General features: G+C 38.4%; 1 protein-coding gene and 1 long non-coding RNA gene across 2 annotated transcripts in view; one reads left to right on the top strand and one right to left on the bottom strand.

The window, feature by feature from the left end:
- Nucleotides 1–59: 59 nt before the first annotated feature.
- Nucleotides 60–21,864, bottom strand: part of LOC103473289 (synaptic vesicle glycoprotein 2C-like) — a 47,641-nt gene continuing 25,836 nt past the window's right edge. The window contains exons 5-13 of the mRNA XM_008423397.2: nt 14,664–14,797; nt 14,312–14,401; nt 14,121–14,231; nt 13,930–14,018; nt 13,253–13,417; nt 10,164–10,297; nt 8,019–8,222; nt 7,723–7,882; nt 60–4,203 (exon numbers count right to left, since the gene is read on the bottom strand). Of these exons, the coding sequence (XP_008421619.1) occupies nt 4,020–4,203; nt 7,723–7,882; nt 8,019–8,222; nt 10,164–10,297; nt 13,253–13,417; nt 13,930–14,018; nt 14,121–14,231; nt 14,312–14,401; nt 14,664–14,797 (1,271 nt within the window). The 3' untranslated portion in view covers nt 60–4,019. The remainder of the gene's footprint in view (nt 4,204–7,722; nt 7,883–8,018; nt 8,223–10,163; nt 10,298–13,252; nt 13,418–13,929; nt 14,019–14,120; nt 14,232–14,311; nt 14,402–14,663; nt 14,798–21,864) is intronic.
- LOC103473287 (uncharacterized) lies at nt 14,338–16,595 on the top strand. The gene is made up of 2 exons (XR_534995.1): nt 14,338–14,425; nt 15,930–16,595. It is a non-coding gene; the product is annotated as an uncharacterized LOC103473287 (long non-coding RNA).

Here is a 21,864-nt window from a genome sequence, read left to right as displayed (position 1 = left end):
AAGAGGAAATGGTGCCACCTGGTGGCTTATTTGAAGAATGTAATAAAAAGCCTCAACTCTTCAAATGAAACTCTTTATTCAGTTTGTGGAATCCACCTTCAACACCGCATTCTCTTTTCTTATCAAAATAAATCATATCAAGGACACGTAAATTGTTTTACACACAAATCCACACATTGTTCGACAGCAAAGGTCCTCCAATCTGGCGCGTGCCGTCTTTGTTGCTCAATTCCGGCAACACATTTCCGGCTCCCAAATGTTATAATTCATCTAACTAAAAACACTCTGGACTCAGATTTGAGCACCTCTGCCGGATGAACAGTTTTGCGGGACGTACATTTTTAGCGCTAGCATGCGCTTTCACGCCTTCGTGAGCACCCGTCCACAACACATCTGACGACACGCAGGAGCGGTACATTCATTAACCCGGGAAAACACGTCTCCTAACCCGCACAGAGGAACAACGAAGATACAGAAAAATGGCTGGAGAGCGAGGGGAGGGGGCACACAAACATGGAGACTTTAGTAACAAACATGCAGGATTTTTGTGAGACGTTTGTTCAGCACAAGTTGGAGCTGCAAGGGTTAAAGCGCTAAACGCGGTAAAGAAAAGTCTTTAAATCTGATAAAACAGAAAAACCATCCGATTTACTAAGGCCAAACACTCTGGACTCAGATTTGAGCACCTCTGCTCCATTATAGACGGAGGAGTAAATTTTTACGCCAAAAAATTCAGAGAAAACTTTGAGAAGTCAAACATTTCTGAGTTGTTTTTTTTGCAACATTCGACTTTTGGACCTCACAAATTTCTGTTTTGATGGAAATATGCAAAAATTTTTCTATCTATCATGACCCTAACATGCTGTAGTAGGATTTATTAATGACAAATAAATAAATAAACTATATAAAATGAAAGCACTACCAAATTAGGAAATACATTGTGTTACTGGACATTTTCAGATATGATGGTTTATCCTTAAATCCCATTACACAATCAAAGCTCTGTTAGCATAGCAGCAAGCATTACGTTCAGGCGATGCTGTTGATCATTTTAGTTTACTCAAATGCCCTCCAGACAATAAAAATGGAGGTATCTTTCTAGAAAGAGTTCATTAGCAGCGTTTCAAATTGAGTTGTTACGGTTATCTAGAGGAAACTCCTAAAACTTCAAAAACCATTTCTAAAATGATTTACTTGATCGAGACTCGCAGACCGTTGAAACATTTGCTCTCATTGTGCTGAGCTCTAAAAAAAATTAGCACAACAGACTAAAACAGACGACCATTTAGCAAAAATAATTAGCAAATATTTTGAGAGCTAACACCATAGACATGGCTTTTATTGTTGGAAAAGGATGTTAACTAAACCTTTTGTACAGTACACTTGAATGGTAAACACACACACGCATCAATAAGGGACCAAAGGAAAAAAAAAAAGCAAGAAAGAGCAGCAAAGCGTCCAGCAGATGTTTGGAAGAAGAGCTGGGCTAGACAGAGAGAGAGGCACAAGTTCAGAGAAAGGCTTTTGAGTTTTACAGGGAGCAGCAGCAAGGCAGAGGAGGTCAACACAGGACAGAGGACCAAGAGACATCGTGAGCAAACCGACAGGAGAAGGATAGAAAGAAAGAGTAGCACAAGTTCAGACACCGACAAAAATGTCCTGTGGCGCAGATTCTTTACAGAAGAGCAAAGCCCTTCGTGGCGAGCTTGACGCCGCGACACGTACAGAGACACGAAGAGAGGAAGAGACAGGAAGCATTCAGACAAAAAGGACTCTACTCCCAAAAGTCTCCACAGTAAAAAGCAGAAAATGTAAACTTTTTTTATTATTATTTAGAAATGTAGCTGCAGAAGTTGCCAGTTTTGACTAAACTACTACTTTATTATTATTTATTTATTTTTTACCTTATGACCTTGTCAGTCTTGCAATTTGCGTCAAAAAGCTTGATGATCACCAACCTTTCATTATATGTTCATCACAAAATGTATGTAGAACATATTTCCAGTTTCTAGCTGGTGACTAGACCCACGAAGCACAAGTAAAGAAGCCCGATATTAAAAACTATGTCAGGTTGTTAAGAGATGTTTTGGAACTTGCAGTTGGATTTGCATAAAACATGAAAGGATGGTTATAATTCTCAACAACATACACCATGTTATTCAGCGTAGCAATACCCCAGTTTTAAATATTTTAATACATAAATAATTCCATCAGTAATCATAAAACAAAACAAAAACAAATGAAGTCAAAATGGGAACGATTGTGAAAAACGCCCTCATAAATGTGAAAAAAATAAGATGGCATTTTTGGGTCTTTACAAATAGAAAAAGCAAAGAAAAATTCTGCCCAAAAACTGAGAATTTTTTAGATGAATCAGTTTTCTAGAAATTTTCTAGAAACAATTTCTAAGATCCAAAAGTCAAACATTTGCAACTTTTGATAGAAAATTTCCAAAAGTCGCATATTTTTGACTTTTCGAACTGTTTTTTTTGTTTTTTTTAAAATAAAATTTCTGAACTTAATCTACAATTTAATACGTCAACATAGTAAAAACCTTGAATTTCAGATGTGTACTTTTTTTTTTTTATCATAACTTTAGGTTGAATTTTCCAGGGTCTAGTTTTGATTTAAAAAAATTTTTTTTTTCAAATCTGAGGGCATAATGCGCAATCCTAGAAAACAGCCACTGGGTGTCACAGTAGAGCAGCAGTCTGCTTTGCTACAGAAAGTCACGGAGCTCCAGCAGTCAGTAAACACTTCAGCAGGCTGTAGAACATGGAGACATGTGGAAAAGCCTCTCTTTTCACCATACTGTAACTTTCACGTCTTTTCAAATGATGAGATGCTACATCAGCGCAAAACTATGAAAGCTCAATTTCTGCATAATGGAATTTACTCTAGAGGTTCCTCATAAAGGACTGCTTTGGAGAAGTTATATTGATTTTATTTTGACCATAACATCTGCTCCTGCTATGACAAATAAATAATAAATTAGTAATAAAACAGAGCAGCTGTCAATGTAAAGGTTTTGTAAGAAGACTGACACTACTAGTGATCTCTTGTAATTCAACATCTAATAAATATTCTTTGGTTTGTTGATGAACATTTGCAATATTAATATAACGGCCACTACTGATGTCATCGTAGGGTACTATTTAAAAAAAAAAACTTAATATACTTCAACAATATGTGGAAAATAATTATTTAAAAAGTAACAAAATATAGTAAAGTAGTTTTTTAAAAATCGGTTCATTTCTGCCATATTTATTTCTGCTGACTTTTCAAAATACGACTGCACAACAGAAGTAGGTTCTGCCGTCCAAGGGGCACATGCATGAATAATTCAAGAGACATAAAATAAGAGTACTATTCTCCAAAGCAGATTAACAGATCAACATAATATAAAAAGGCCAATGTTTGACAATTATGTTGTTTTGGTGATCGTTTGCAGCACTAGCTGAAAAGCCGTGTTGTTTCTCAAAGTGCAAACTCATTGACTAGGTCATAGAGCATGTAATTGTGTCTGTATATACTTTCTTTCTGAGCAGTACTGGAGGAGATATGAAAGGTTGCTGAAACTCCAAGCCTTTTGCAGCTTTTGTAGATGCCTTTGTGGCTTGTATGTGTGAAAAAGCTTGAAGCTAATGAGCTGCTGTTTCATCTCCACTCATGATAGATGAGCCTTTTGCTTTAAACACCAACAGTTCTGGAAAAACATAAAACTGGCATCTGGTGCATCTGTAAGACAATTTTCCATAGAAGCTTTCTCTGTACATCTACAGGTTTGTAGAACTGCATTAGACTCTTAACCAGGTATTTTACTCAGAATCAACTGAACAATCATTACCTGTAATGCATTTTGAGTTGTTGCGATGCTTAGCATTGTTTCTTTTAGATGAAATACATTTGGGCAATGGCAGCAATAACTGTTTCAGTGATATTTAAATAAACAATAGCTGAAAACCCACTGTTCAGTAGGCTGAGTAAAAACCTGGTAAACCCGTTTTCTTGGCCGGCGTTCACATGAGGACGTTGGAACGTGTGTCTGGTAGTCGGAGGCCCACCAGTCCGCCACCAACCAAAACAGCTGACGCCAGGAGAATAGGAATAGCCTTGGTGATGCCAACCAGGGAGCCAAAAATCAGGTTGCCAAGAACTGCTGCCAGCTTACATATGGCGTTACAGAAGCCAAATCCTGTGCCCCTGAATATCAAAAACAAAGTAGTCAGCCAAGAACAGAATGTGTATCCTCATCTACAATCAAAAAGATCAGATGTTCAGTCACTCACTTATACCTAGTACCAGCTACTTACTGAGGACTTACGTAAAGGTAGCCAGTGTCTTTTGTTATTCCAACATCACTTTAGTGTGACTGTATTTAATAATTATCTGATGCGCATTCAGTTTCACTGTGTTGCTAGGAACAGCTGGCCATTCCTCCAGAAGAGCATTTGTGAGGACATTGAGTAACCCAAGTTCACAGTTCCCTTTATAGTTCATCCCAAAGATCCAACAGGTTGAGGTATTTGTCAAGTGTAGTTTCTCTACACCAGGGGTGCCAAACTCAATTTCACCGAGGCAGTGTTGTAGTACTCGAGGTCGGTCTTGGTCTCGACACCGGTCTCGAGACCATTTTTTGATGATCACGGTCTCGTCTGGAACTCAACCGCATTTGGTCTCGGTCTCGGTCGCTGAGGACTCTGCATTTTATTTCAAGACCAGTCGAAACCGCAACTGTGAAAATATCACTAAACGTACAGCATACTGTCCAGTTTATTTGTTAACATCTTTGTTTTCAGTGGATACAAAAAGCACCAATTAAAAACTAAGCAATTACATGTTTATATTACTCCCACTCCCTCCTCCCCACCTTTTACTCGCACGCAGCGCTCTGAGACTTGCGCAGTGGTTTTCTCTCAGCAGCAGAAAATGTCTGTCTAATAGTCAGTAATAGAATAGCACTGCATAAATCGTAAGAAATCCGATGGCCACAGCTAACTCAACATCGCTTCGCTTTCACAGACGGTGGGGACAACATCTAACTTTTTTCGTCACTTAGAAAAGTATCTCAAACAAAGGTAAGCTCCGTTGACATGATGTTAGCAAAGCTAGCTGTACAGAGACACATAAGCATTTGTGATGAAAAATGTCACTCACTGAGCAGAATTATTGTGCCGAGGTGTTGACTGACTTGTCGCAAATATGGGACAACGCTGTGTCCAAAAGTCTGCAATATAGTGATGTGACATTCAGAAACAGTCTGATTCTTCTGAGAATAGAAAATAGGACTGGAGTGCTATTGAGAGCTGTTGTTCTATCAGATTACCATATGCTGTCAGAATAGCATACATGCAGTGAGTACCATGCCTGCATGCGCATTAATAAGTCCAACCGCCAGATGAGTTGTCAGTTCACCATATGCAACACGTTATGAGGAAAATAAGTCATTAAATTGTTTTCAATGATAACTGTATTGTGATAACTGTATTGTCATGGTTTCAAAGTGTATTTAAAGCAGAGTCTGGCAGCAGCTGCAGTCAACTACAACACACGCCCGTGTAAAACTCATTAACCTACTTAACTGCTAAGTCAGGATGCCATACAAATGTTGATAAATTGTATATAAAATTATATGGTAATGACTGAAAGATATAGCCATGAGTTCATGCTAAGCGTATGGCAATCTGACAGCGTATGGCGACCTGACAGAACATCATTCTTTGTTCTTGTAATGTTCTGCGTACACTGCAGTAGCTATGAGGATTTTATTTAATTATGTACATTGATATTTTTTTAATTAACAAATAAACAAAACACAAGAACGAAAGAGCATGCAGAGCATGCACATTACTCTTTCATTATTTTCGTTCAGAGTGACAGCTGTAATGTCTGCCATGGTGTCAGACTACCTGGCTTCATGTAGCGGGAGAGAGAGTGAGAACACGGTGAGCGTCTTGTGCTTGTTTACTTCTTGCTTGTTGCTCCTTGGTCAGTGTTCATAGTTGAGCGTTATTTACCTCAATTGCTATGTTTAATGGTGCAGAGAGAGAATGGTGCTATGTTTAATGGTTTTATTATCTCTTTAGGGATGACACGAGACCACCGCAAATTGTAGCACAGAGATGGATTTTAATATTGGTAAAATGTATTAAGTATTTAATATCTAGGTGTTTTATGGGAATATGGATCTTTTAGATTAATTTGAGAAGTAATTTTGATCATATTTCACATTTTATTGTATCACGTAGAGCGGGCCGCTGGTCTTGGTCTTGACTCGGTCTCGGACCCTAAAAGTGCATTAGTGTACAGTTATGTTTGTACTGCAGGGACCATCCCCAAACTTTTCCCACAAAGTTGGGAGCAACGGGACTGGAAAATAAATCAATAGCAATATATATCGTGATAGACACTCGACCAATAGCTAATACATCTGATTGAATGTTCAAATATATAGAATATTCACTGAACTCCTATCCAAATCCGCACAGCATTCAGGGGGATGTAGGAAGGAGAAAAACTTTAGCTGCTCAACCTCTCTCAGCCAACTAAGCAAGGTGAGTGACAACAACAAATCGATTCACTCTTTGGTTACCTGGCAAAGTAACTTGTGCTCCTTTAAGGGGACTACTGACCAAGACAAGCCCTCAAGAACAACCTTTCATTGTAATTCCTCCTTTCACCAAATTGAACACTTCACACATAATGCAACTACGAATTTCCCTTGTTTCCACTATTCTATGCTTTCCACTGCTAGATGTGCCATTTTGTATTTTACTTGATGATGCATGACTTAAATGCTTGGCTCTCTACACACTGTTCTTGAGCTAATCTAAAAGTCACATATAGTTCGGAGGTCTGCAGCTATTGGCATAGCAACTTTTGATGTTGCTGATTTTTGCTCACTGTGCCTTACACTTGTCCTCCAGTCTGTGATATTAGCTAGCCCAACTCTCTGTGGCTGAACTGATGGGTTCTCAACTGGTTACACTTTGTTTTAATACCATGAGAGTTGACGGTCGGCAGCGACCAGAACTACCTACGAAGAGAATCTGAAGTCTGAAAATATAAAAATTGGCTGTTTTTCAAACGACAATTTGCACCAAGGTATTTCAGTTTGCGAAGCTGAATTAAAATGTTTGTTTGTTTGTTTGTTTGTTTGTTTGTTTTTTTCAAATATTTTGGACTTCTACTAAAAAAAAATCCATCTCAGAATACAGGGTGGTGATGACAAAGTTTTACAAACCAGAACTGAAGTCATTAGTTGGATTCTTGTTTCCAGTTAACACCTATACCTTGCTTGGAGACAGAAAGTGTGGCTCAAAGACACATCAGTGCTTACGCCAGTCTCCATCTTCCACTGTAATGGACTAGAACAGCCTTTTACGTTCCTTCAAACACAGGTTATGAAACAAGTGCTTTGATTATCTTGTGTTACAACTGAGACAATCTGTTCAATAATCATCCAGCAATCGGTCAACAAATCACTCTCCTCAGTTTTCCTTTCCTATCGTGACATTGGCTGGTGAACAGATATGGCCCAACGCTGCCACAGTTTAATGGTCAGTTGCAGATTTGTTGAATTTTCTCACATTTTCTCTTTTTTTATGTCTTTCATATTGTCATTTCAGTAAGTGAACCACTTGTACTTAAAATATACAAAACAAGGCCTGGCACTCATTCATCAAGTCGTACTACCAAATTTAATTGAGTAGTGTAACTCACCTCCTGTCTGTAGGGTACAACTCAGTGGTGACTACATCCAGGGAGTTCCACGCAGAGATACTGAGACCATTGTAGAGACAGAGCATGAAGATCATCATGGACTCAGAGGTGCCAAACCAAAGGAAAAAGCAGCTGATTCCCGACAGCACCATGGAGCCTCCTGGAGGACCGCATATAGAACATCCTTTATAAATGGTCCCATTTGTGGCACTGGGGGTCATTACAGACGCCTAGGCTGGCATCCAGAGACCAATGGGCCATTTTTGCACAAAGGTCAGAGCAGATCCTGGACCTACCTAACATGCTGAGGCGTCCTATCTTGTCCATTAGGAGAGCAGAAACGATGTTCCCCGGCAACACGGCGAGCGTTCCCAGAAAGTTGACAAAGTAGACCCAATAGGCGCTGTAATCGTCGTCAAACGTCATCTGGCAGCCAGTCTTGTTGTGGTGGAAGGAGCTGTTGATCACTCTTGAATTTGTCAGCTTGGCATCATCTACGTCTGTAGAAAGCAGCAGAAATGTTCAGTTGAAAGGTCCATTGATTAAAAACAACATGAACTTCTGGCATTGAGTCCAGAAAAAATGCATTTCCACCAAGCTTAACGGTATATTAAAGGTGCACATTTTATACGTATGAGTTTCTGAGGCAACTAAGGCCAACTAAGACCTTCCATTTCTATTTTTTTTTAAATAAACCATTTTTAAAACCAAACTCAGTGAAAAATACCATAATTTCACAGAAAACACAGAATGTAGGGAACCTTATAGATCTTCAGTAATTTGCTGGTGTTTTCCCTCTCATCATTATAAGAAGTGAAACAAACCTGCCTGCTGCACAATTGCGCATCATTATAGTTCAGCAGCTGCTGCGGTGAGAAAACATTCCGGCTTTTCAACAAACACACACACATGCACACACACCGTCCTCCCGTCCGTTCTTATCCCGTCTCTCCTCATTTCGTATTTTTTTTCTTCACCATTTTTCCAGACATATTGCTGGGAGCAATGAGACTTCATTTCCCAGAGGGCTTTACCGGCAAACTTGACATGACCTCACTGTTTCCATGTTCAGCGCTTTCACAGAGTGCTGGAGGGAACGGTTTTTCCAGCATGGTGCTCCCACAAGGTCTGATTCAGCTCCGCTTCTCTCAGATCATTTCATGCCTCTGCTGCTTTCCTTTTGCTTCAAGTCCGGAGTTTTTTGTGTGTGTGTGTGTGTTTGTGTGTTTTTCGCGAGCTTCTAAATGACTAGGTAGAACCTCAAATAACGGAGAAAAATATTCACTTTTGACTTTTATTTTGGTTACTTTCATGAAATGTAAGTGATGAATTAACAGGGATATGTAATTTCTGTTGCCACTTTGAGACAAAAGTACTAGGTATGCAAACAATTAATCGACTTATTATATTACAATGAATTCCAATTGATTAACTAATACCTCTAAGGCCACTCTTTTTCAAACTTTATAAACAACCGTTTACATGCATGTGCTAAGTGCGACAGGATGCTGCACCCCACGCTGACCAACTGCATCTTAACACCCAAAATAAAGGAAAATGTCAAAATCTAGAACTATGACACAAAAATGTGTCATTGTTTTAATTTTATTTATTTTGGTTGGAACAATGCACATTAATTAATGGCCAGAATTGGCCTGAAGGTTGTTTTTCATCCGTTGTCTGTGAACAATGAGTAATTTGTCTTGGCGAAAACAAGCAAAGGTAATGCAAACAAGGCTAAGATTAGTCTGTATTGTCTGGAATTTGATTTGGGATGGCTTCTTTCTTGTTTTTCCATCTTTTGATGATGTTTTCACTCGGCAATGTTTCAGTTTATGTTTATGCTGCCTTCATGTCTCCCCTGAAGGAGAAGATACTGATAGGCCTTTCACGATACTGTGCTAGACGACAAATTGTCCAAGGAGTTATTGCGATAAACGATAATATTGCTGTTTTGAGACCTTTTTCAAGTAATGTAATGGCAATGGCAAAAGAATGCAATAATTATTGATCATTTGCAAAGATCAATAAACTTACAATTATAACAAACATTTAACACTGAAACTGGAAGACATTTTTAATACCCAAAATAAATAAACAAAACAACAGAAACAATAAGTAAAATTAATTATAAAATCTCTGGAAACAAAATTGTCCTTCAAAAAAAGGGCTTGTTGAGACTGAAGATGTTTGTCATCCAGTTTTGATAGAAAAAGAGAAAAGAAAAAAAACAATGAATCATGCGAAATTATTGGGTTTGCTTTAATTTATCATGCAATAAATAGATTTATTGCTTATTGCGACAATAAATATTAAACTCCAATCTGACCTCCCTGCCCATGTGAATGAAAAAAATCCCCGAATCCAACATGCAGCTTTCCCGAAGAGAAAGGTTAAACATCTCAGTTGAGTAACTGCACTTTTTAGAGTTAGAGCCTCACCCGTGTTGTAAAAGAAAGAGTCCACGAAGGTGCAGTTTTTGAAGGAGGATCCCACTGAGGAAACATCCTCAAAATAGCAGTTGATAAAAGATGAGTCTATAAACGTCACAGCCTTGAACTTCATGTTGAGAAACCTGCGAGGAGACAGAAAAAAAAAGAAAAACAGTAAAATCCATTAATGCAGGAGTAAAAAACAGAAAAAAAGAGGTATCTAACATTCTCTGGATGCCAGCCGGTGCTGAAACAGAATTATTTCCCCTTGAAAAGAAGCGTGTTGGTGTCTCACTTGTATCACCAAAATGCAGAGTTGCTTTTTTCGCTAAATGCACAGATATCAAACACAGAGTTCTGAATAAATCGCTTCTGTGTAGTTGGAGTATTGAATTTCTAAAAGCTTACTTTTTAGTAAGATGTCTAGATCTCTAAGATGTCTTACTTATCAAATACCAAAGGGTATTTGATTTGGAAATCAAATACCCTTTGGTATTTGATTTCCAAAAGGAAATCAAATACTATTTGATTTTCCTTTGGGGTCAATAAAGTATTTTTGAATTTGAAATTGAAAGTTATGATAACAAATTTTGCTGGACAATATATTGCCCCTGCAATTATAATATTGGCATAATCATGTAAATTCACCCTCTCTAAGACTAATATTCTTAACCCGGGAACTGGAAGGTGTTTTAAAATATCCAAAATTGAAGGGATATTTCAGTTGCTGTACGTTTTTTGTTGGACAAGGAACTGAAACTTAAAGGTGAGTTCATGTTTGTGAAGATGAGAAACGTGTTTTGCCTTTTGATACACTACATAAAAACAATAATTTCCATCTGCGTGGAGGCTTCCCAGTGAAAGTTGGACTTTTAACTTCACCTTTAATCTATGTTTCACTCTCTGCTGCCTCTTCTGCTGCGGGTGCAGAAAATTGCATCGTGACTTGTCAGTGGAACCAGAACAACAGATAGCAGCACTTCTTCAGTACAAGCATTTCTTTAAAGGCTCCTCATTGAACACGTTGTCTTCATGTTCCTCCATCGCTCCACAGAAACACAGTTTTTCTCCCTACTCATCGATCGACTTTAGCCCGTGACTCAGAGATAGCATAGCTTGTTGTGATGCTAACTGAGAACAGGAACTCCAGCACAATGCACTGCAGGAGTTTTTCCTCCTCCTTTAACTTCCCCACATTTTGTAAAGCAACAACCACTAGACATCAAACACACCAAGAAAAAACTTTACAAAAAAATGTAAATGAATTAAAGCTTGAAAAATGCATAAAGATCCAAGAGATGTGAATAATTTTATAAAACACTAAAGATGAACTCCATGTTGTCAACTTCCTAAAAAAATTGCCTAAGTTATTTTTTTGACTACTTGTAACTTTCATGTTTTCAGTGATTTAACTGTATGTCTAATATTTCAGGCATTGTTTCTACTAAAACATAATTTCTTTCTTAATTCTTTATTTAGTACGACTTTAAATCTTTTTAATTTGATGTATTAGGATTTTTAAAGAATCCTTTTGTCATTTCCTCTTGAAGCAGATTTTCCAGTCTATATATGGCTTTCATTTGTTGCAACTGTTTACCTTATTTTTATATATGAAATCATATAAATGTCTGTATGTATTTTATGGTTTTTTTTTTACTAATAATGAAGGTAAATTAGCATTTTGCTAAATCTGGTATATTTACAACATTCTATATCCGTTAATATGCATTAAACTTTTTAAATAAGTCAATATTTAAAAGCTTTTAATTATTATTACTTATAATACAATCGGTTGCATGCAGCGTTCCCCGGTTGTGTTGGTGCGGATTTACCCTGCAGTATCACCTTCTTTCTGCCCTTTGTGTAAATGAACCTTGTGTTCAGGTGTGTGTGTGAGGAAGAGAGAGAGAGAGAGAGAGAGAGAGAGAGAGAGAGAGAGAGAAAAAGAAAGAGAGAGAGAGAGAGAGGGAAGAAGGCAGAGAAATGGACCGGGTGTGTGATAAGGCTTTTAATTTCCTGGTGTTTGGGGAAGATAAAGGAGGCAGGATTAATATTACCTGTTGTGGACGTTCGAGGGAATGACAAATAGCGCTGCTGTCCCACTTCAGGACGAGCACCTTTAACGACGGCGCAGTGCGCTTCGCTGCGGCTGCATTTATTTTTCTGTCTGGAAAACCAGGAATTCACGGAAGTTGGACTGTAAACTCAGGACTTTCACTCAATGCCGCAGATGTCTCACATGGGAATACGGCAAGAAACAGAAGATATTATCCGTCGCTCGTGGTTCTATTGGGTTCATCTATAGATCTACAGATTCTAGAGTACAGTAGCAGCATGCTTTACTCTAATGCATCCAAAGCGTTGCATTGTACTCGATTAGGTAAGATTGGAGCTGTTTAGTGATTGACACTTTGCTCCATGAAGGAATTAACATTACCCAGATTTTCTATAGCAAATGAATTTTAATCAAATAGCACATATTAATGCTCTTTGCTTTTAAAATGACAAATTTATATCCATCCATCCATCCATCCATTTTCTTTCACCCTTGTCCCTCAGTGGRGTCGGGAGGGTTGCTGGTGCCTATCTCCAGCTAACGTACAAATTTATATCTTAAATAGAAAATTGTAAATACAGAAGAGGTGTTTTTGCTTTATTGGCCAAGTATTTTTTTTTCATTTTGCTTTGCCTTTTTTTTCATGCAGAAACAAACTTAATCACACCCAATAACTAAAATGAACTACATACTGTTAAGGGTTTTCATTGTTGTTGCAGGGAATAAACTAAAAATTTATATTTTGACCAACAAGTTAGGAAACTGTACAACACAGATTCTTTTTTTGGCCTTTTCAGTTAAAAATACATGTTAATTTGTTGCTGAGCAGGTTGAAAAAAAAACAAAAGAAGTTACAACAGAAATTAATTTGCATTTTTTACTGAACATAAATAAATAAATACATTTTGGCCCCTGAGGGCTTTAAATTTGTCGATTTTGTCCCATGGTGCAGAAGGTTTGGACACCACTGATGTAATTCCACCAAAGGCCAAACGCTTTGGGCAGTCCGGTGTCTGTGGATGAGGCCGTGTCTTAACTGTACCTGTCGTTCATAAATACTCCGTTCCTGTGGATCTGGTTCTCCAGTGTGAAGTTGAAGGTGAAGTCTTCAATGCGCTCGTTGTGATGGATCTTCACTCTGGAGGCGTACTCGTCAGCCTGAAGGTGTTTGATGACGTCCGGGAACCACACCGACAGCCCGTAAAACCTGCAACGGCGCACGGCTCTAAATTAACAACACCTACATCTCCGGGTTTCGTCTTATTAACAGAATTGTTTTACCGCAGCAGCAAGTAATAGAATCATCTTTTTGCCCTCCAGCGTTGTGCGCATGCACAAAAGTTTGTGTAGATGACAACGTGCAACGTACCTATAGGCTCCAGATTTTTAAAAGTTGATTTTATGGATTTGTTGATTGTCTTAAGAAATAGCTACATGACTTTCTTTAGTGTTGGGAATAACAGCATGTGGGTAAACAGACCAGGAAAAAAAAGAGGCAAATTCTGTATAAAACTACTTATCAGCGTCCATGGTCAGCATATGAGTGATGCAGTCACTACCTTAGAGCAAAGTTCTCCACACAAACTGTTAACAGGCTGGGAAGGAGTGATGGCTCAGTTAAGTGTCAACCCCAGGGCCGTGGATAGCATCATTAAACATGATCAAAGCAATAAAAACACAGAGACTGTAAAAGGAAAACCAGAGGAGATCGTTTCCTACCCAAATGACAAAGTGAACCAGACTGCTGCCAGCTTCATGGTGTTTTCTTTCACTGGGTAGCTGAAGCATCTCATAAAAGTCAACCAGATCTGCCAGGACAAAAAAAGAGGCATCATTCACATCCTAAAGGTTCAAAATGAACCAGATCAAGTAAAAAATAAAAAAAAACAAAAAAAAAAACAGTTTCATACCCCTCTGAGCTCTGCCTTGATCTTGCAAAGGACCTTAAGCACCGGGTTGGCCGACTCGTTCTGCATCTCCACCAGCTCGTCCAGCTGTTTGGGGATTTTTATCCTGTTCACCTGCAGGGGGCGACACCCATCTGTCAGCCGCTGAGCGCTGCAGCAGACGCTAAGCGCTCGGGGACAGTGAGCATGCTTACGGTGAAGACTCTCTCAGGCTCTCCTCGGGCCCGCATGTTGGTGTCATGGATGTGTTTGAGAACCATCCAGGCCTCGTCGTGTTTCCCCGTCTGGGAAACGGACACATTTAGCAGGTGAAGCGCACACACTCTGAATGCTAAGGCTAGTTAGTGTGGCCACTGATGTCGGCGATTAAATAGCTTTTGTAAAACGGCTAACTGCTGTTAGCACACTGACAGTGCTAAGACATGTCAATCAACAGATCTTAGCACTGTTGATTGACAGCGCAAAGACCCTCATTCTGGTTCTGATTGGATGTTTTTTGGCCAAAATGTCCGTGGTGCTAGTAGAACAGTATTGGGTGAGTTTTACCTCCAGGAAGAAGCGGGGGCTCTCGGGCATGAAAGTGAGAGCAATCACCGCTGAGACGCACGGCAGCGCACAGACCACCACAAACACTCTCCAGCTGTGGAACTGGTAGGCTGACCCCATGCTGAAACTCCACCCTGCACACAGAGCCACACATGTGCAGAATGTCATTTGAGAGCAAAATCGATATCAGAAAAAAAGACAAGCATTACAGCATTTATTTCTTTTAAATGTTACAAATTTTAACGTGAATCCTAAACAGACAGATGTTTCCTGAAACATCCTCAGATGAATTCTCCTTCAAGTCAGCAACTTTCTTTGTGTCCATGCAGACATTCAGCACATTGGTGTTTATTTTTCTCCTTAGGGTCACACCGTCGGGCCTGATGCAGATGTTTTATCATTGTTATCAATCTTTCGTTGTTGGTTTTGGAAGTGATTAATCCAGCTGTTCGCACAAACTAACAAACCAGTGATTTTGATGCTGTGGAGCCGCATGCGACTCCTCAAAATACATAATGTATAAACAGTGGGGGGAGAAAAAAAAATGAATAATTTTTTCTGTTTTAATGTGGTTTTTCATGCATATACACATCAGTGAAAGTAACTTATAAAAATATCCAATATTCAACATAAATTACATATGAACATGAACGTGTTATTTAACTTTATCAAGGTTATTTTTTGTAAAAATAGAGATACTTTGTTACCGTGACACCATGTTGTACCGAGCAAATCAATAAATGAACTTTAAATAAGCATGTAGAAAACATTTCAAAACACAATTTTAGGAAAACAGGGAATAAACTTTAAGGAATTTGAAACTTTTTCAGCAAGTCGGGAGAAGCGTCTTCATGTCCTGCAAGTCCTGTACATAAGACGCATGTTAGTTCTCCACAAAACCCATCCTGAATTCATGCAAAGGATGCACACATAATTTTTTTTTTTAAATAAGTAGCCTAAGTTGTATTAAGAACAGCTCGATGAAGAACGGTTTGTGTAATTTTCTATTTTGATCATATGTACCATGTAGATTTTTGTAAGACAAGATCAGAACAAAATGTCTCTAAGTTCAGTTTGTCATTTTCCCAAACATATTCTGCACCCAGGAGACGAACGTGGTCATCGTCTAATAATCCACAATTCACAACAAACTTTGATAAGTTAATAGAATATCCATTGATATTAGTGAGCAATTCGTTGTTTTATCATGCACACATGAATAAAATCAGTAAACAATAGAATGAATTAGCGTTTTTTTTCTTCTAGAGAATATGGATGAAGTTTGGAGAGAAGCAGCACACGTCACTTCTCTTGATGCCCAAGCAGCAGATGAACTCACCAAGGAAATCAGTTCAACTCTCTGGTCAGCAACGTCTGTCCAGTTCAATCTCGACAGAACTGAACCTGCGTTGGCAGCACTGACTCAACGGCTGCAGTAGTTGCTTCTGCTATATCCTCTACTGCTTTATTTTTAACTCAGGTGTTCACTAAGGCCTGTGTTCAAAGCAGACCCACCACATTGTCATGTGGGACAAAAAAAAAAAAAAGTGGTTCAGTATGTCAAGTACTCCTAGCAGGACTCGCAAAGAGAAATAAATGCAGAAATGAATCATCTGCAGTCAATTTCATCGCAATCACAAGTCTGTCCAATTTATTCTAACCTAGAGATCCATGGACATAAACTTTAAAATTGATGTTTTAAAAAAATCAGTTCGCTGTAATATTTATCCTTAAATGACGACGGGTAATTCGATGTGAACACGTATAAATGTTTAAACCACTCATTGAGCAAGAAAAGACCACAAGGACCAAGTACACCGTTAATCAAAACATTGAATTTAATTGAAAAAGATGAGTGAATATAACTTGACTTTTGTCAAAGTGCAGTGAATTTTAATGTTGTCTTTAATCAAATAAATTCACTGGATTCAACTTCTTTTTTTTAATGCATGTAGTTGTAAAAATCACTTGATTTAAATAAGTTGAGAAGCTTTTGGGGTAAAAATGTTTTTAAAAAGTACTTATTTTATTTTATGTGACAGTGAGGATTGGTGAGGAAGGTATCCCACAAGGCACTGTGCCGCCAACAGCAGCAACTAATTAAACCACTTTTTTATGTCACAAACATGTGTTTTAAGATGTTTAAGGCAAAAAGGTCAACTCCAAAGCTTCATCTATGCTGAAAGCAGAGCAGAGCAGCTTCTATTAGCTAGTTTTTTTAAAAGCATTTACATTTGCATAAAACTGCACCATGAGTGAGTTGTATTTTCCCTTATAATGACCGTTCTACCTGAGGTTGTAGCCTTGCTCACTGAAAAGTAAGAAAAAATTCCACGCTTTTTATATTCTGTTAAAGTTTAAGTAGAGACACAAATAAAAAGCAGGAGCAAGAAACTGTTTCAATCAAGTAATTTTATTTATATATATACAGTTTCCAGTTTTTTTTTAAGTGCCTTCAGAAAGCTTCAGAGTTTATTTCCATAAAAAAAGGTGCCTTCTAAGTAATAACATACTCAGATTTAGTAAGTTATGCTCACTAAAATTGCACAAGTTAATTTAACATAAAATAAAAAAATTCAGAGGCAACGAGTTTTAATTTAACTTTCAAGTAAGGAGAACAAATTAAGTTTTACAGTGCATCTCTTAAAGTGACCTCTGATGATGGAGCCCGACTCGGGGAGACTCGGGGTCCTCCACCTCCAACGCTTTGGACGCCACATCGAGTTTTTTCGTTTTAACATAACTCTGTCTGGATTTAATCCATAGCTGCAGCGCAGAAACATGTAGGCAATATAAGTGAAACGTGTCGGTGTGCACGCGCGGCCTCGACGGCTGCTGTAGCTTGTAAGAGTACAAACCTCATTAGGGAAATTATAGCTATAATGGACTGGAGGGAACGGCTGACTGATTCCGAAACTCAGCAAGATTTATGTCCCCGTCTCTACAGGAAGTGAGCGTAGCTAAAGCACACATACATACACACGCACGCACACACACACGCACGCACACACACACTGTCCTTGGTCATTGTTCACGTTATGAGATTAATTTCTAATCATTGCGGTGTTCATCAAAGAAATGGCAGAAAAAAAAACAACCTTAAACGCAGAATATTTAATGTTTTTCTTCTTGAAATCGCCCTGTCCTTTTTGTTTCCTGTGAGTTTCAACATAATAAAAGAAAAAACAAAAAAGACAAAGTGGTTCTCTCTCTCTCTCTCTCGAAAAACTTACTCGCATACTATTTGGCCTTTGTCCACTAGTCAATGCAGCGAGCACTGCGGCGGAACCTATTACCCACACGTCACTGCATCTTGGAGAAAGAAAAAAAAAAAGAATGTGTTAAAACACTGGCGTCTGATCAATTGACCTCCATCAGCAGCCGCTCTCGGCATTCCCGCCATCACTCACGCAAATAAAGCTAGTGCGCTTTTAAACGAAGCCTGTACGTTTGGTTAAATGGCGCAGAGTTACAGCTAAAATAAACATTTCATCTTTACGTGCGTATGTGCCTTTTTTAATATTTACTCAGCCAAAAACACCAGAGAACGTGGCTCACATTTTTTTGGTTCTGGTTTGAAGATTTATCTGTAAGCTAAGACAGACACGTAGCCTACGTGTTTGTTACTACATGTGCTCACCGGAACCTTTTTATTCACCCAAAGTGCTCCTATGTCCTTTACAAAGCTGTTGAAACACTCATAATATCTACAGACTTTCTTATCACTGCTCCTGAGAATATAAGATAATCAGCACCGAGGAAAATAAATAGCGCTCCTATATTGGCTATTTCGCAATGACCAGCCAAGAGCGTCTCAATCAACCAAATTTATTTGTATATCACATTCCAGCAACAACGGAGTTCAAAGTGCTTTATGTCATAAAAACACAAAAGTAAAAAGTCAGAAAAGCAACATGTGATCAGAAACCAGTAGCATAACACTTTATTTCTCTTGTTAAGTACTTTAGCAAATATTTTTTAAAATAAATTTTAAAAATAAAATACAAAAAAATAAAAATCTCAATTATGACTCAGTTTAGTTTTATATTCTATAACCAGTGTAATAAACTCTTATTCCAGTTGCAGTTCAGGTCCCTGTTAGAATTAGCTGGTGTGTTCAAACAGGGATCAGAACTGCTGAAAATTATCACACTGATTCAACTAAATTAGCAAGATTATTTGAAATCGTACTTCTTTCAGAGGAAACAGTAGATATGAGGAAATTCCTTGAAATTGTGGGCACAAAACATTCCCAACATGGGTTAAAGCGAATGCATGCGAGTGTTGGGTAAAACTGTATTCACTTTTTTTCCCCATTGAACTTATCATGTATTACTGATGTTAGAGTTAACTGGCTTTATGGTAGAAAACAGATCACCTAGCAGCAAAAAGAACCTGTCACCGACTCTTTGAGCCATTTTTATGTAACATTGTCTTCAGGCATTGTTTTAGCCCCCAAAAAACTTCCTGAGACGTTTTTTACTTAACACTTCCCACTAAAGGTGCTTAATCACGGCAGTGTCGATACACCTATAGAGTCACGCTTCCATATAATAGTCCCAGCAGAGTCAGCGTGCTACTGGCGAGGATCCAGGAACACACTTCATTATATCCTATCAACGCAGCCCTGAAAACAGAAAAGACTCCTCCTCATGCATCACTTTCCCCTCCTCTCCTTTTACGCCCTCTCTCTCTTTTGTTTTGTCTTTACGTCCCTTCAGTCCTCTGCAGTATCCTCACCTTTCGATTATCTCTGACACAGGCCACATAAATCAGGAACACGCTACAGCTCTCATCCTCCTAATCTTTTTTTCCTTGCTCCTTTTCCCTGATTTCCAGCCCTCCGCACCGGATTGATTTTATTTTGCTCGTTTGGCTCTGATGAGCCGACGCACACCTCATCCGTAACCCTTCAGCAACAAACACCTAAGGAATAAAAAGGATTTTTTTTGTTTTTTTTTTTTGCTTCTGCTCCGTAAATCTCCGTGAAATCAACGTAACAAATATTGATTAGGCATAAATGGCATTAAACATTTTCCTCTAACTGAAGATTTCACAGTACCTGAATGATACTTAATGTGTTCCACATGTTTTTTTCTTAACTTAATTTATAACAAATGTCAAAGCCCTTGGAAAAATGGTCTTTTTCACATTTTCCTGTGATCAAAACCTTAAAAACCTTAAAATCCAAACCTTAAAAACAATCATGGCCATACTTCCTTTTTTAAAACACAGAAAGTCTGTTAACTTCAGTTGTTAAAAAAAATGCTGTATATGTAAAACATGACTTAAAAGAAATGTTACTTTGTAATTTGACACCTTGAAATTGGGTCTCTGTCTCTTTAAGAAACTCCTGCTCTTTCTGAGGCTCCACTTTCAGGAAGTTATCACAACATGACTCCACTATTAACCCTTCAACAACATTTTTACCAGCGTTTCACTCAGAAGTAGCTCCTATAATGAGCTCAGCTTATGCTCAGTTTTGCCAGGTGTTTGCTAATTGCTGCTGGCTAGTCTGAAGGAGCTGAGTGGGGGAGGGTTACTTTGAAGCTTAGAAACTGCAGCTTCGAGGAGGAGCTTCGTCCTCGAAGGGGGAGCTAGGTCCACCCAGGTCCACCCTGAATGGTCGCCATGATAGATAATAGGATTTCTCACACAGATGCATGAAAGAATCAAAGTAACACTCCAAGTATGTTTTTGATGAGGGAACAACATTATAACATGATGTAAAGTTGGATTTTACATTATTTTGCCCCTTTTAAAAGGTCTGAATATTTTTGCAAGTCGGTGTACGTTTCATGTATACGTACTTCTGCTCCACCTACACCCTGCTATCTGTTTGCTCCCTGAAGGCCGACTGCTTTGTAAATAATCCCTGCAAATGGGAAATGATATGCAATGACCTCCACATATTATGTGTCATATAGTAATGTATGGTCTTCAGCCTGACATTAAAACCCATTCAGCTGTTTTTTTGTGTGTGTATCCTAGTCATTAGGAATGTCATTAACATTTCATCATGTCCTAAATTATTCCTGCAGGCTCGAGCCACGCTGGCTCTCTTATCCAACAGTCCAGCTTCTCTCTGTCTCTTGATTCTTAACTAATGCAGTCTTATTCTGCTTAAGGTATTTCACCCATTTGCAGATCTATAAAAAGTCACCCACAGTTTTACCTCCACCCCTCACACTTGGTTAGTGTAATGGATTTTTATTATGGCGTAAAAGATCTCTACAGTGTAGGACGGAGACCCAAGGGGATGCTACACAACAGACAGAGAATGATGCTGCTCACTGCAGAAGAGACTTGTGTGTTCGTCTTACTCGAACTTTTACACTCTGCTTCTTCACTTCAGTTGAAGTCGAGGAAGGAACCACAAGCATTTTGATAAACAGCGGCTCTCAAAAGTCTAAACATCCCTAATAAAAAATTTTTAAAAACATGTTTAAGTCTGACAACATGTTGAAAATATCAGAAACGTTTACCAGTTTTAATACAGGTGATATATTGTATAATTTAGGGTTTTCAAATGACCCAACAGTCATTGTTCTGTCACCAGCCTACTTGCTATAAGGCAAGAGTGCAACCAACTGGGAAGCCGATAGCTTAGCTCAACCATTAGCAGGAATAACCCCCAAGTAACACCAGGTATGTTTTAACTTAGTCTTAGCATCCTGTTTTTGTTAATCCACACTTCACTGTGACCATATAGACCACAGTTACAATCTGAATTTTGAAGGGAGCTACTAAACATTTCTAAATCCTCTCTTAGTACTCTGGCACTAAGCAAATAGAAATAATCTAAGTAATCTTATCAGATGTAAACCAGGTAAAGTTTAGTCTAATTTCAGCTGTAATTTCTGAGCACTTCATTATGAGTTCAATTCAAACCTTTGCAAAGTTCCACAGTTTAACATTTTCAAGTCTGACTTACATGAACATTTGAGGAAATAATTACTATAAAAGCAGAGATACATTCAATTAGGGCTTGGAAAAAAAAAATATATATATATATATAGCGCTCCTATATTGGCTACTTCGCAATGACCAGCCAAGAGCGTCTCAATCAACCAAATGTATTTGTATATCACATTCCAGCAACAAGGGAGTTCATAAAACTTTTGTGTTTTTATGTCATAAAACACAAAAGTAAAAAGTCAGAAAAGCAACATGTGATCAACATGTGAGATATATATATATA

The sequence above is a fragment of the Poecilia reticulata genome, linkage group LG12 (assembly GCF_000633615.1).
Source record: "Poecilia reticulata strain Guanapo linkage group LG12, Guppy_female_1.0+MT, whole genome shotgun sequence".
Classification (NCBI taxonomy): domain Eukaryota; kingdom Metazoa; phylum Chordata; class Actinopteri; order Cyprinodontiformes; family Poeciliidae; genus Poecilia; species Poecilia reticulata.
This window is presented reverse-complemented; position numbering and strand designations above follow the sequence as displayed.